The sequence below is a fragment of the Lonchura striata genome, chromosome 15 (genome assembly GCF_046129695.1).
Source record: "Lonchura striata isolate bLonStr1 chromosome 15, bLonStr1.mat, whole genome shotgun sequence".
NCBI lineage: Eukaryota > Metazoa > Chordata > Aves > Passeriformes > Estrildidae > Lonchura > Lonchura striata.
Window position 1 is genome coordinate 5273759 of NC_134617.1, and position 16768 is coordinate 5290526.

At 42.2% G+C, this 16768-nt stretch overlaps 1 protein-coding gene across 1 annotated transcript in view; it reads right to left on the reverse strand.

Moving 5' to 3' along the window:
- Window positions 1-16768, reverse strand: part of GALNT10 (polypeptide N-acetylgalactosaminyltransferase 10) — a 75334-nt gene that overhangs the window by 14247 nt on the left and 44319 nt on the right. The window contains exons 5-7 of the mRNA XM_021552285.3: window positions 3084-3269; window positions 1421-1604; window positions 426-543 (exon numbers count right to left, since the gene is read on the reverse strand). Of these exons, the coding sequence (XP_021407960.1) occupies window positions 426-543; window positions 1421-1604; window positions 3084-3269 (488 nt within the window). The remainder of the gene's footprint in view (window positions 1-425; window positions 544-1420; window positions 1605-3083; window positions 3270-16768) is intronic.

A 16768-nucleotide genomic window follows, 5' to 3' on the forward strand; every position in this document is an offset into this window, starting at 1 on the left:
AGCTGGACTGACTACAGACAAAGCTGTTCTCCTCTCTGAGAACTCCAGCTGAGCACTGAGGTCCTCCTGGAACTGGAATCCTCCTTCCCTCAAGGAGAAAGTATTTCATCATGTTGCCAGGGTGAGCACAAAGCAGCCCCAGAGGCAGAGAGCTCCACACCAGCTGACTTACCCTTGCTGGGAAAAGCTCTTGCATTGGAGCTGTGACCACAGAATGGGGACAGCCCAGCTAATCCTGCTCCAAAACTCACCCTCACAGGTCACTGCTCACATCAGTGCTGATTCTCCTGTGCACTATCTTACTACTCCCAGCTCTTTCACCTTTAGTCACACGCAAAACGACAAGACAGATCATTCACATTCTGCGCCTCAGAACAAATTCTCACTTTACAAAACAAAAGTAATTTCCAGAGAACATGGCTCACCTTAAAGGATATTTCATACTGCTCTCCTCCCCATATCTCCAGACCTGCATCATACCCTCCCAGCTCCCAGAACCACTTTCTATCGACTGCAAACAGTCCTCCAGCCATTACAGGAGACCTTAAGGAAAAACCAGACTCCATATTACAAACACATTCAAAGACACAGATCTCTAGCTAAACATTTAAAAAACAAAGCAAGATTTGACAAATATTCTTTTCACCACCCAGTGTTTCTAGTGCCTTTACAGCCCCGTCAACCCATCAAACAGTTGTTTTGGGGTTATCTACTGATTTCCCATTTGCAAACGAGGAGAACCAGACCAGGCTCCCTTCAGAACCTGGTAATGCCTCTCCTCCAAGCAGGGAGTTGACCATTAAGTGACCTGGGACCTGTATGCTCCACACATGGTGCTCTGTTTCTGTTGCAGGATTGAGTCTTTGAGTTTGACCTCAAAAAGTGTTTTGTTGGTTTGTTTTTTTTTTTTAACACTGCAGAGTATAATGGACAGCAAAACTGCCTCAGTGTTGGCAAACACAGCAACAGCAGAGCACAACTTGATCACAGATATACTTCTGCAGTGCATTGTAATAATCAAAATTGCTGTAATTATTCTGCTTAGTTTTCTTCTTCCCCCACCTGGGAATGACACATAACCCACCACTGATTCGTTGTTTTTGGCAGAACATTAGGGATACTAAGTTATGTTTGAAAGATCTCAGTAATAAATGACTGCATTAATTGTTACACATTAGAGATTTCAATGAAATGTTAACTTCTGCAGGAATTAACGTGGCAAAAAACAGCAATGAAAAGGAGAGTGTTCACAGCTACTATACAATGCATTTCTTTTAAACCAGCAAAGCAAACAGCTGCCAAAAAAGCAAGCAGCTTAACACGAGCTTCTGGCTTTTGCAATGCTGAGGTGTAAACCAACCCTACAGCAGGGTATTATTTCATTAGCTGGCTCTTAGCACTCTGCATTTCAGTAACTTACTCAAAGGGATCACTGGGATCAGGTTTCTGTAACTCAGGAGGAATAGGGATCCTCTTGTAATACATCTCCCAGTCAAATGCCCCTCGCATTGCATCTCCAGCCTGAGTCTCATATCCGAAGTGGTCGTGATCAATAACATCAATCATTGGGCAGACGATTGTCTTGCGGTTTCGGGCAATGCGATCTGAAGATTGGAGAAACATGTTAGAAAACCTGCACCAGCTGGTTCCTTTCACCATGAAATTACTAAAAAAGAGCATCAAAATATGAAGTTGTCCAAGAATGACACAGTTTTCTTCCTGTTCCTTCTCTAGCGAGCAGATGCTCCAATTTATATCAATTTATCTGCTAGTTCTGCAGTCACAGAGAAAAACACCAGGCACCCATCACCCAAAAGCAGAATGGGAAGACACAGCCACACTACCACAGAGAAATGACTGCCAGGCTAAAATCAGATTTCTTGTACTCGGTGAGCCATCCTCATTTCCACAAGTGACCAGGATGTGAACCCCATCTGTGCAGATCCAGATCCAGGGAATAACCCACTGCACCACCCAGCCCTGCCACACTAGAATCTGGCAGGAAGCATTTCAGACTAATGGCATAAGTACTCTCAGCAGGCTCAAGAAATGCAAGTGTTACCTCCTCTCCGTCAACCTTTTCTTCCCACCAAACACAGGATCAATTCCTGCATAAACATCTGGAATTTCTTAAATACTTTGTTACTGAGACAGTCTCTTGTTGGAAGTTAGCTCTCAGAGCAGAGGCAATAAAATGACATTTCAGTTTCCAGAACACATCTCACAGAAATCCTTTCTGTGCTTTAAAAATCAAAGCATCCTCTTAGTGTTCTCATTTAAATGGCATTGGAGCTAATTCTGTCCTCCCTCCCTGGGGTTCATAAAGCTGCAAATGTTTCAAACTATTGCCAAATATAAACTGTAGTGAAAGCAACAGGATAACCATCCATCAAACCTGCACTCTTTCTTAAACCTCTGCTTGACAATTGTTGCCATAGCCTGTTTGAGAAAGTCACACCTCAGAGAGCTCTGACAGGTCACTGGCAGCAGGATGTGAAGGAGTTTGGTACCGGCCAGAGGCAGACAGGTACCAGAAACAGAGAGCACTGCTCCTTCAATTAGTCATCCTTGAAAGGAACTGACACCTCCTCAAAGATGGAGTGCTGCCTTGGAAAGGAGCGCCCATGTTCTACAAATACACACCACCAGCTCTCATTCACAAAAAGTATTTTTCACAGCCTTGCAGACTATGAAGTTAAATATAGTTATATTGGAGATAAAACCCTTAAAACTACTCAAAAACTCTATGTAAAAATCTTTTCTGTATCATCAAGCCATTCCTCTTGGCAAGCTGTTGAATGACCGCATGTTTAGTCTTCTAGCAAGCTGTAAATTATTTAAGATTTCATTTAATGAGGAAACAGAAGAATATGATTTCTGCTCTTTAATTAACAAAAGCATACAGCAGGGTTACTGCACAGTGCAGGACTCCAGAACAGAAAAAATCTTGTACTCAACACTACAAATCGCCAACAATTCACTTGAGCCTTATGGTTTGTTCTCCTATGATATTTCCTCTTTTACCCACTTACAGCACGAGGGGAAAGCAGCAGGTGGGAATGATTTCAGCAGCCCCCACTCACCGAGCAGAGGTGGCAGCCAGTTGACGTTGGCCTCGCAGTGGGAGTCCAGGAAGGTGATGACGTCCCCGATGGCCACCGAGGCCCCCAGCATGCGGGTCCTGATCAGCCCCTCCCTCTTCTTGGTGCGCAGGATCCGCACGCTGGGGAACTGCGCCATGTAATCCTCCAGGCGCTTCTTCAGGTGCTCTGTGTGAAAAGGAGACATTGGGAACGAGCAATCCCTTAAAAATGCTGTTCTGTCTTTACCAGGAGGAGATGTCTTTGGAAGTAGGGCCTCAACAGGTAACAAATGCAGCAATAGGAAAAAGGGAGTAAAACTTACTGCTTTTAAGGGTTTAAAAATAACTGCCTAAGCAAGACTTTTGAGGATGTTCCAAAACTTTAGAAGCAATTAAACAGCTGAGGAAAAAAAAAAAGGAACAAAGTGTATAGAATGAGAAAGAAAGCAGCAGAGGAGGAGGAAAAGGAATAAAGACAGCTGGCAGACCCTGAGCCAGGATTCTTGGACACTTGTGGAAAACCACATTAACTTAGGAAAGACACAGGGGAATTCATATTCAGAAGTAAACCACACTCAGGGCATTTAAGTTTTGTGTGGTTTCTTCAAAACACACAACATAGCAATCTACTCATGCATAAACAAAAACCAGGAAAAAGCCTAGTCAGACACCCCTCCAAGCTGCAAGGCAGGCACAGCCACAGTGTGTATGGGGATGGCTTCCTCAACTGCTTATCAGAGGAGATTTGCATTTAAATATGGAAATATTTACACAACTGAACATGGACTGGAGCCACATCTGAATTAACACAGTGGCAGTCACCATGATTGACAAGAATTCAAACAAGAGAGCTGCAGAGAAAGATCAGTGAGTGATCAAAACAATAGACAGCTTGTTCCAAAGTGCAGATAAAAAGTTTGGTCTGCATAACGAGAGAGGGGAACACAGCTGTCTTTACATCAAAGAATGAAGCAGCAAAGAAAAACCTAAAAATAGGCTGAGCTGATGCTGGCCTCATCACTAATGGGTAGATCTTTCAGGCATCTGAAGTTTTGACAGGAAAGCCCATTCAGAGGGTGCCAGAGATTGTTCATTAATGCCCCACAGCACCCACTGCAGTCAGCAACTGATGCAGGAAAGAAGCCTCACTAAACAAAACTTCGTATCTTACATCTAAGCAAGCAACTCAAAATCTCACACAACAAAACTTGACTAGAGGCAATCACTGAAAAACAAATAACCCTCTGAGGGTATTTGCCTTCTGTAGGGAACACATCCTCTCCACTCTGTACCGCACATCTTCCTCAGTTTCCAAAGGAAGCATGAAAGGCAGGGGCTGGAAAGGCCAACAGCAGGAAAGTGGCCCTGAACAGGGCATCAGGAAGGCTGGGTATTGGAACAGCTCACTGGAAAGAGCAAAGGAGCAAATAAATTTAACCTAGTTATGAGCTCTCCCCACCTCAGCTGACCTGGAAAGTGTGAGAATGGTCAGAAGCCCTGTGGTAACACACATTCTGTGCCTGCTCTTTGAAGCAGTCATCATGTGCCTCCCTTCAAACATCACCCAAATACAACTCCTTGCTTTTGAGGTATTCCCAGCAAGCTCTCTGCCCTGTTCAAAGCTTTGTTTAACATTCCCCAGGACTTTATCTCACAGATTCATTTTAGTGTTTTGTCTGACAAGTGTAATTGTCTCACAGTATCTACATAGGTTTCCCTCTCAATAGAGCCCTTAGGACTTCTTGACGTCTAGTGTGCTTTTCCCTCATCCTTTTCAGGTCTCTTCTGAATAGATCCTCTCAAGCAACCAGAAATTTTGTCCACTCAATTACAGATTTTTCAAATAAGGGCCTTCCACAGAGACTAGACATATTATTAGTGCAGCTGCCTTCCTCCTGAGGCAGTGGGTAGACTTAAAACGAGAGGAGAAAAAATAAAAAAGAAAAGCTACCACTGTTTAACATCAGAGCTCATCCCTTGCCATTGTTAGTTTGTCACAAAAGATTGTTTCATTGCAGAGAACAAATAATCCTCACTTCAAGCATAAATCAGCTAAGCCCAAACCAGGATGCAGACTTTACTTAATGTACCCAAGACAAGATAAACACAAGAGTGGCTGCTGGTGCTCGTTATAATAAAAGAAGGAACCATCACACAAGATACTCTCAGTCTGATTTCCCTAACAACAGCCAGAGATTGATAATAGCAGGAGACACTTGGAAGATCTGACTACATAATACATACATTATCCAAGCCAAACCTATAAAGCACTGGAAAGTTTTAAAAAATCCACAGCTCCAAACCAATGGAAAATATAAAGAGCCTTTCTTCAGCTCTTTATTTTGATTAAAATGAAAAAATTAGACTATGAAAGATCCCAGAGTTTTGCCTACCACATGTGTGTCCATCATTTCCATTTTAACAGCACCAGCCTTTCTGAACTGTTTGATTTGTGGTACAATTTCATCTGTGGTGACCTGGGGCAGCTGAAGTGACTCCTCCAGGGACACTCCAGGGACACAATGGCATGCTCAGCCTCCTACCAAACACGAGAATGTCCTGGGATCTGGTCTCACACACCCCCCAAAAGGGGAGCACAGAGCCACTGGACTTGGCCATATCACTTGTGATGATGATGATGGCTGCTCTGCTACACTGACTGAGGACAGGGTGATTTGTACCTATTGATGAACAAGCAGCTAAAAAAGGAGATTTCTCCATTTTTATGGTGTCATGGGGAAAGGAAGGCACAGGAGCCATGGAGTGTTCTTAGGCAAGTACTGTGCAAAGAGACAGCAGAAAGTCTAATCCATTGACTTCTCACTGCATTCCCAAAAGCTGGGCTTGGTTCTTCAGCATTTCTTTACTACATTTCCATAATAAGAAAACACCAAAGCATTGCATGCTTGCAGTGAGGACTCTGCTGTTTGTCACACTGGTAAAGTGCTTCACACGACAGGAATCATGTCCCTGATGGTTTGGAGAACAAGGAAAAGCTGCAGGAGTTCCAGCAGCACCTGTGCACTCACACTGCTGCAGGGAACACACCTGCTGAGGGCTGTCCTGCACGATGATGCTCAGGTAAGCTGCTCCTCCCAAACGTGCAGAAAAATCCATCTTTGGTCACTGCATTTTGTTCTCTATCATGAACTGCAAGTGGGCAGAGCTTATTGCAGCTGCTTTGCCTAATTGAAGAGTCACAGACCTCTGAGCAACCTCACAATACACAAAACTCAGTAAAATGTGGTTTTCAAAGAGATTTCTGTGTTTCCTTATCCTCATGCTATTCCTGCCACACGGCCTGGCTTCTACGCATCCAGATAGAAAATAGTTATTTCCTTCTATTTCAAATATTGTCCCAATTAAGCAAAATTTTGCTTTTAAAAGAAAATTTTAAAAAAACAAACAAGTCGTTAACTACTACAAAATTTAACGAAGCTTTAAAAAAATATATTATGGAATCTTGTCACACTGAATAATTTTTATTACAAGGGCAATTTTCTTTAATGAAAGTTGTTAGGTGAACTGGATGGATTCCAATGGCTATGCCTATGCTGGGCAAAGTAACACAGCCCAAAAATATAAATGAGAGTAAGATTATCTGCAGATTGAAAGCTATTCTGGTAGTTTGCTAACACACTTTGCAATAAAGTTGATGTACAGTGTATACATTAACAGTACCAGTCCAGAACCACTGCTTTCTGTACTTTGAGCTGTAAATAAAGCTGCGTGAAAACAGGAGAGAAGTTTTAGAAGCAGCCTGCTTTACAGAAGCAGCCCTAAACTTTGCAAAATAAGGCATTTATTCCCCCTAGGTCAAATTTCTGTGGTGGCCTTACTGTACTTCTTCCTACTGGCCTCATCCAAGCAGAGCTGCCCTCAGATCCCTCAAGTCTGGTGACCACTTGTACCATGCCAAGGACCTTCCAAGACTGGAATTCCTCATATCCAGTTGACTTTTCATTCCAACACTGTACTCTGCCACCTGAAGAGGCACCTAAGAAATTCAAACACAAGCATATGCAGAAACTGGAGGAAGACAGAAGAGTCCAAGGAGGTTTTTTTTAATAGCTTATAGCCCCTGTAACAGCTCTGCAGTTTTTGGCAGGGAAGAGAGTACCAGTATTTGCAATAGAAAAAAAAACCCACCAGCCATGACTTGAAACTATTAAAGTGATTTATGTCCTGTGAAAGAACTATGAGTGAAACACTTCTCCTGTCCTACCAGTGCAACATTTCATGGTTCATATGATACCATCAGCTTTGGTTTCTGAATTTTACACTGTACAGCACATCTGCAGCTCCAGTGCCCTTTCCAGATGTGCACCATCAACCCAATCCAGAAGAACAGCACTGCAGAAACAGGAAACATTCCCAGACACCTTCCCATGTTACTCTGATGCCACTGGTAGCACCAAAGGTCCCTGTGCCCTACAGGATCCTGGCACCTGCTGAGGTGCTTTGCTTTAGTTCACACTCAGAAGCTTGAAGATGCAAAGACGGGAGAGCCACTGCCCTCTGGAAATCCAGGGAACCTCCCCTTCCCACTGAAGGGCACAGGAGGACAGGACTGGAGGATCTGCAGAATTCCATTTTAGGCAGAAAAACACTGTTTCCCTTCTCTGCAGGTTATTTTGGCTGCTTTTCAACACCCAAAGCCTGAAGTGCCAGCATGCATCTGGCATTTGTTTACAGGTTACCCCAGCCTGCCATCCCACCCTCCCACACACAGACACGCTTGTTGAAGATTACAAATGAATCCATTCATTTTTACTTGGCTACTTGGCCCTAACGTGCTGTTTAACAATTTAAGAACGAATTATACTCCTTCCTGAATCCATCATAATGTGCAAGCCAGGCCTCCCTGAAACAGAAGATTCTAAATCATCGAAATTAACTTCTCTCCCTGTTTTGGTGCAGATGAGTAATCCTTTGAAACAGCAAAATGTGCTGTTATCCAAACAAGCAACACTTCCACTAGTTTTAATTTTCTTTCAGTGTTTTCACGCTCTGATCACTGAAGTTGGTTGGGAGGATAATAAATTGATTTAACAAATTGCGCTATGAGCACCAGTCTCAGTAATAGAAAACTGATTAGGCTGATCACAGCTTTCCAAGCTGAATCTTCTTACAAAGAGGAAAAGGCTTGAGGAAGGAGAGAATTAATATTTGTTGCTTCACTGATTACAGTTCTGGGGTGGACTCCAAAAGGGAAGGGGGCCCAGTTTCCACTGCCCATTCTGCACCAGTGTTGGGTCTCAGCACAATTTTAAAAACAAAAACTGAGGGGGGGAAGGGTTTCTGTGCATGGGACAATATCTGAATGTGTACCACCCCACATGATAATACAGCATGGTTTGGACTTCAACAAAGATTTAAAGGGTTTGCTGAAAACCTGACAGGTTTTGTTCTCTTTCTAAATGGTTTCAAAACAAGCTTCTGTTTCAGGCACAATAAAATGCACAGAAGTGGAAAAATGATGCCCAAGAAATAAGCCAGATTGTGAGTTAGTGAGGAAAAGACCACCAGGTGAGAGCCTGGGCGGTGATAAACTCAGGTGCATAAACTTCTGCTGTCCTGCCCATGCCATCAATTCACCCTTCTGTTTGCAAAGGGAACTTTCTCAGTGCTTCCTCCAGCCTAGAGCAGACATCCCAACCCTGCTCAGGTATCATTCAGGAGATGCTAGCACTGAATGCAGAGATAAAGGTGTAATTTTAAAATGGGAAAATTTACACTTACTGGAATTAGTATATAAATACACGCAGAACCCAATGAAAGTTTAGTAGGCTGCATTTCCAAGCAGGGAAATATACAGGGAGTCATCATTTTAGTGACTGCACAATTTCTCAATCTCTCAGGAAAGTTTAATTTGTAAAGGAGTCTATTGCAACTGCTGCTTTCTGAGGGGATCCAGAAAAATCCATTTACCTATATTTCCATCAAGCTGTAAAGTTTAAACACCTTCTGTTCCTTAGGAGCAGTGCAGCCAACCTGTGGTGAATGCATCACCTCTTAATTCCTGCACACTGACCTCCTGGCCAACCCACAAGATCAGTTTTTCCCCTCTGCCAGCACTCATCTCTCCCAGGGGAAACAGTCAAGTCATTCTCATTAGTTTACTCTTCTCCCATTTCATTAAATATGTATCAAGATTAAAGCACCCACTTAGGTTTTTCCCTCTTCTGTTGACTACATCTCATCTAAAGAGGGTATTTTGTGGCTGTCAGTGATTTCCTGTTGATTGCTTTCAACCTCAGAGTTGCTGTACTGGCACACACACACTGGAGAGATGCAGGTTTTGGCCTACACAGCCTTTGTAGATGCAAAACGGGTGAATTCCTTGCAGTACACTTAATATTCAGGTCAAGTTTGATGTAGTCATGGTGACTGGCAAGGAAGGACATTATTGTCCCAAATTACTGCCTTCAACCCGAGCAATCTCTGTGCTCATCTTCAGGCCACACCAGCAGCTTTGTCTACCCAGTTGTTTAACCAAAGGAATGCCTGCACTCTCAAAATCTTTAATTGCTTTGAACCTACACCATCAACTACTTTCTGGGCACTGGAGAGACAAGCAGGGGTGCAAAAACATCTCAAGAAGTTTGTTCCAAAGCCTCCTCTGTGCCCAGGGAGCGTGTCAGGACACAGCCACTGCTGCCAGCAACATTTCTGCACAGCGTATCATGACAGGAACCTAAAGCCTATGACCAACAGCAAGGCAAAAACTGCAACCATCTGAAGAGATGCAGGCAGATGAAGTGTTAAGACAGCCCTTATTGAAACATTTTGGAACATATCAAAGCTGTGAGATTAAAGCCTTAAAAGTCACTGAGTTGTGCTGGGGAAAAAAAGAAAAGAAGATACCAAAACAAACCAGTCCTCAGAGAGTTGGCTTTGTACATGAATAATGCTGATAGAGGCAAAGAGTTTCTTGGCCTGAAAGTATTTGCTCTGTACAAATCATCAGAAAAGGAAATATTCCAGAAAGAGCACAAGGATTGACAGAAATCTGCTCCAGACTTTTGTCTCGTTAGAGAACAGTCCATTAGGCCCGAGATGTAACTCACTTGAAAGTGGCTTTGATCTGGTAGGAATGCACCCCTTTGGATCCCACAGGCTCTGATCTCAAGTGTCTAAGTGAGGAGGAACAACTATGAAGCCTAAAATTAATAGCAGAGAGCTACAAAGTTTTTGCTCTGGGGTTGCAGCCAAATTCGAGTATTGGAAGACTAACTGATAATCCTTCAGTCCTACAATGATGCTTAAACATTAATAATCATGAATGACAAAGCAGAAGGAGGTCTGTCCTGTAGTCTGTGTGTCAGAGGACAGAAAACAATGCATCTGGCCAATGAAAAAATTAGCAATATAGCTGCTGGCAGAACACACACAATCAACTTGCAGTAAAAAACTCTGCATGCCAGAAGTATAATTTACAAATTCACACTTTACTCTTCTTCTAGGCCTCGTCACCATCAGTTCCCAACACTCTGGTTTACTTTACTCGCAAGAAATGCAGCTATCACAGTAAGTCGGTGACATGTGCTAGAAAGGTCAATAAATCTATTAAATCCCAATGCACAAATCCAGGCTTGTTCAGAGCTGCACTGATACCAAAACGAAGCCATCTCGTGGGCAATGCCATTCTCAAGTGACACATTCATTTCACCTGTATGTCAGAGCACAGGGCAGGACTGATAGCTGAAATTCCCTGCTTTTAAATCTGGAGCTTTGGCCTCCCCCTGCCCAAAGTTAAACTACTGTGCTCCATCAGTGCATCCCTGTTGTGGGTGCAACAGTGCTCCTCAGGAACTGATGCTACACTCAGAATTGTGTGGCATTTCTTCACTAAGTAAATATAACTGCAATTAAAACTAAAAAAGGAATGTGGCTTGGTTTATCCACTTTTATTTTTCAGTTGAAGCAGCATTTAGTTTCTGATTTTCTCCAAGTGAAAAAGTTTCCACCTTTATCAAAGTCCCTCTGTGGAACAGCTGCTTTGTTAATACCACTCCAAATGCAGGTTTAAATAGCAGAAACTATGATTACAGTAATAGATATCATATATGGGCAGAGGATGTTTGAATCACATTTCTAATTAACTTCTATAGAGAAGCAGCTGTAAAGCATTAAAATGCTGATTTGCACTGCAGCTGGCAGATATCTAGATTTTTTTGACTCCTAGCAGATGAGGACATGTACTTCAAGGTGAGGAGAATGATATTAAAGCTGTTTTCCTGCAAAGTTCCTCTAACAGAAGCTACATGTGTAGGGTTTCTTAATAGCAAGCAATGCACTGAGATTTACTTAATGAGCTGTAATGGAAACTCTGCTCCTCAATTATTTATTTTTTTTTGTAAACTTTAGACTGCCAGACATCCTTCACTACACAATAATTAGCTGAGAAAGAGGTCACAGTACACTTGACCTTTTAAAGTCACCTCATTTCCCTTCTGGAAGAATCTTTCAGTCATAGCAACTGATCTTAGAGAAATAAATACAAGATAATGAAAAGTAAACTGGTTAGTTAATTTAAGCTGTCACAAACAAAGCTGTAGTAAACAACTACAATAGGCCCTCATGCTTCTTAAAACACCAGAGAATAAACTTTTAATGCTCCCCAGCCATTGCCTAATGAACAGTGCAGGTTTTAGACATCCCTTTATGAAGGGAATACATGAGTACAGACATTAAAGACACATTAAAAATGAATACTCAAAAAAGGGAAAACATAAAATTGAATTTAATCCACATCTCACTCTTATCCGAAGCAGACTTTGTCACTGTTATCTAAAGTATCTCATACCCACAAGACACTGCCAGAAATGTACAAAAATGGGACATCTGCACCAGCTTTTATTTTATTGCTCCCTTTGGCGCTCACTATGGAAAAGAGTGCTGGTGAGTTCACAAATTCACTCCTACACTCATGTCCCTGCTCTGCTGTGCTCCCTGGGAGTCATGGTGCAGTTTGGGACAGAAATTTCACATCTCTCCACCCAAGAAGAACCAACCTTCTCCCACTCACCCAAAGGGAGATCTGTCTCGCTGTCTGTTACTTCAAAGACATTTTTCATGAGTCTAAACAGGCCTGAGATGGTTTGCAATGAATTCTAACAAGGAAAAAAAACCATCTTCATTCTGTGACCTAATTTAAAAAATAATCTATCAGTTGTTTGGGACAATATTTACCACAACTTTTATGAGAGACCTTGAAAGCAACACTTATAAAGTTTGTGGAAAAGCACAGTTGGCCCAAAAGAGCCTGGCTTTTTCTTATTTTCTCCATACTTTCTGGTAAGAAGCTTTAAGATGAAAATATTGATAATTCAGCAAGAAAGGCTGTCATCACTTTGTCCTAAGCACAGTCACTCCATAGTCTGAGATGTACTAACCAGATGCACTTCAGTGCATTTAAGAGAGAAAAAAAATTACTTTTACAGTGCATGTGCCTAAAGATGAAAAGATAATCTCTTCAGCTGCATAAATCTGTTACTGTTCCATTTAAAGATCAAAAAGAATTCAAGTATTAAACCTTTTTCTATTTCAGATACTAAGAACATGATTTCTTTCAATTAAGGCCTGGCAGATGTGGTTAATGGAACAGAGCTGTATTTGTTATGTACTTGCTGCTGCACCAAATGACACATTAATCACCCCTTGCCTTCTCCCTCACTGCACTATTCAGTGACTTCTGCCCTCCAGACCAAATACCAAATTATACTGCTCATGGTTCAGCCAAATTACCTCACTCACATTTGGTTTTCCATTCAGGTTATCCCATACCTTCAGAGTTACCTGCACTGCAATATGAAGAGGGGTTTAAAATGTCACAGGGATTTATCTGTCAAGGGAAAAAGGATTTGGTTGTCTCTCCTCTCTGATGTGGAAGGAATAAAAAAAAAAAAAAATAATGGTTGAAGATATAAATAGAATAGACTCCTAAAAAAAAAAAGTTTCCACAAATTAAGATGAGGTTCAAGGTAACAGAGTAGTCTTGGAAGATGAAGCTGAAATCAAAAATCTCCATAATAACCACCCAAGGGAAAATGAGTTCCCATATACATTCCTCAGAACAAAATTGTCTCCTTGAAATCCACTGCAGCCAAGGATATATTTACAGAGCTCCTGGATAGCCACTCCCTAAACCAGACTGTGCTTCATGCAAGGGCCAGAGGGTTCACTTTGCAAATCTCATTGTCATATTGGGTCAAATACATGCAAATACTTGGGCTGAAAGCTGTTGTTGCCTCCCAGTGACGGGTGCAGGTTTTGCCTGGCTGCTCTGAGAAGGATGCTCAGTTTTCACACCTTGCCACTGTACAGACATCAGCACCACGGGCAGAGGGCCCAGCTGGGCCAACACTTCCAGAACAATCCTGATGTTTGGAGACTGCAGCATTGTCAGTGCTGCCACATCCAGCTTTATTGTTGTACCAGCACAGTGCTTTGCATGTACCTCATGCTTTGGAGATGACTGATGCTGCAGTTCTCGTCGTCAACAAGGGACAACATTTGTTCTAAAACACTGTCATTTATACCAAAGTAATCTTAAAAACAAGTAAGAACAGGCTGTCACTCAATATGCAAATAATGGAATGCTGAAACGTGAGTATTATGTGAAATGCAAGCACTTAGCCACAATCACTGATTTTTGTCAAGCTCAGCCATAAAATAAGATAAACCCTGTGTGGTATGTACCCTTTCCTCTGTGCACACAGCCAGCCCCAAGTACACCACAAGATGTTTCTTTTAATGACATTCAGCAATTAAGTCACAGCCTCCTGCACACAGTAAGCTTCAAATGTCTTGAATAATTTTAAAAGTTTCACTGCTGCAAAGGGTGAAAAGGAAAAATCCTACCATGGCTGGCATTAAGGGAAAGGCTGAAAAATCCATTATATCAGTTTGTTGCAGAAGCACATAAATGCAAGCAATTAGTTTGTTTTAAAGGTATTCTTTTACAGGTGTTTCCTAAATATGTTATGAGAGCTCTGCAGAAAAGGACCTGGGAGTCCTTGGGCACAAACTGAAGCACAGGAAATGCTGGTTAAGCATAAGGCATTTTTTAAATTACTTTTTTTAAACTAGGTCACTGACAGATTGACTGAACAGCAGAACAGGTTCCCCAGAGACATTATGGAGTCTCCATCCTTGGAGATTTTCAAAATTTGGGTGAATAATAAGATCTGGAGAAACCTGCTGCAGCTGAGCAGAGGGGTTGGCTTAGATGATCTCCAGATTTCCTTTCCAAACTCAACTAATTGTAATTCTGCACCTGTTCCAGTTCACCAGGAGTGTTTGATGCTCCACTGCTGTGCTGGGCTACCAAATACCTACCAGGTGAAAAGCACAGAACATTCTGACAAGCATCCTGCAAAGGGATGTGCCACCCCCTGCTCCTCCAGCTCAGGGCTGATCATTTATTACTGAGAGACAGAGGACAGCTTTACATCTGTTCATGCAGACAGAGACAGCTTTTACAGCAGAGGTGTCCACGAGCTACAAGAATTAGGTGGAGACCAACAATTCATTTAATACAAGACAGACCCTGGAGCTGAACAGCTCCATTTCTCACCACAGCAATTCTGCTGCAGGCCCAGGGACTTAAGCAGACCCCGAAGAACCATGAAGTGCCTGTTACTTGTGGCCAGCTATCAATAACAAAATGCCATCAGAGCTGACAGAAAAAGCTGCAGTGTTACAAACTGACCTGCAATTCCACTTCAGTTCTCCTCCTCCCATTTCTATGACAGAATAGAACCAAATTCCCACTCAGCAGCATGGTAATTAGATATTCAAAAAGCAAATAAATTTCACGTGACAGTCCCCAGGAGAAAACTGATATACATGGAAAAAACATTTTAGTTTACTTAGGGCCATTCTGGTAACAACAGGCTTGGAGGGATGCAATTAGTACCCTGCAAGCCAGCATATGAAAAGGTTTAATTTACCCTATCAGACCTAAAGAATAACTATAGAAATTAAAAGTGAAGCCACAAATCTACACAGGACTGCCAGAGCTAGGAGTTTTTATAATCAGGAATTCTAGAGTGGTAGTTCACATGTGTTGCATTCCAAATTCTGCTTATCCAGAAGGGGAGGCATTATTTTGGACCACCCTGCAAGAGCTGAGGTTCATCAAACCCATGGAGGTCAGTCTGTGGCTCTCTAGCAGTTCTCTACCATGCAGGAAGAAGCAGCCAGTGCTGGGCAGGTTAATTCTTATTCTCCAACAACAGTTTGCTGAATTGGTGTCTCCCTTTTCAATATAACCTATTTACTTGTGCACAGAAATCCCTACAAGTGTTCTGAACTGGGGATAAAGTTTTTACCTCACTCTCAATCAAGTCTGTAGGGAAATAAAGCATTGTAGCAGTCTTAATGCAATGCTACCCTGACAGCACAGACTTTCTCTATTGGTAAATAGAGAACGTAAAAACCAGCCCTGCAATATTCACTCTGCTGTGACCAATGGCACGTGATGGAAAGCAGCTCCTTCTAAATGAACCCAACCTACCAAGGGAATCCCCGCAGAGGAGGATTTAAGTGTCAGGAAGGAGCTGCTGGAGGTGACAATGCGGTCTGCAGCTCAAGGCAAAGGGGATGGAACCACCACAGTCACTGACCCCACTGACAGGCAGCCTTTCCCACAGCACTCTGGGTGACATGGAATTCTGCACAAAATTTGGGTGAGGAAAGGCCAATATGGATCATTTGCATTATACTGCAGACATACAAAAAAAAACCAAAAACCCAAACCATTCCAGACAGAAGTTGTTCCAGCACATTTTGACTTTCCAAATACAAAGCAAAGGAAACATTTAAAAAACATGACTTGTAAAGCTTTTGCTGCTCCCTGTTAAGATTTCCTGTCATCGGGACAGCATTTTTTGGATGAAAAATGTTTATTGCTAAAGGTCACAGAGTTGTCTCTTTCAAACAAATTGAGAAATAAATGGCTGCTGACACTTCCAGATGATGATTCATCTGTCCAGGAGCTCCAATAATGCACAGCCACAGCTGCCCCTCAGGTTTGCTGCAGATCACAGCAGCCACCAACTAACCCAGAAATCTGTCTTCACTCTCCTGTCACTCTGTTAGCCAACTTCTCAGCCCTCTTCATAGACACACCAAAAATTCCTTATACTCAAGCTTAAAACCAGATGAAAAACTATGAAAATAACATCTGTCAGGAAAAACACTGTTTGCAGTAGCCAGGTTTCAACATTTACTGTTTCTATTATTACTAAAATCCTCTTTTCTTCATGTGCAGCAAAGGCTCTCTGTGTATGAGATACAGGGATGGAAGAGGCTGATGGACCAGCACCAATAGCACCATTCCCAAAAACCAGTGAAACAGCAGAACAAGAGAGAAACATTCCAGCACCTCAAGGCAGCTGGCAAACCCCAGCACATTTAACCCCAGCACAGGTCAGCACACAAGAAATGCTGGCAGGAGAGAGAATCTCCTTGCCAGGGAAGGTCAAGCTATTGAAGAATATTCTTTAAAGAGTTATTAAAGTTCTGGAGGTCTGTTTAGACAACTCTCGAGTGAAAGGCCAGAATGAGATACAGCAGAGATATCCAATGTTTTATCCTGTCAGACTAACATCTCCATAAAAATAATTAATAATAGATTTTTATTGAGTGATTATCCTTTCCATCCTTGGCTTTTCACTG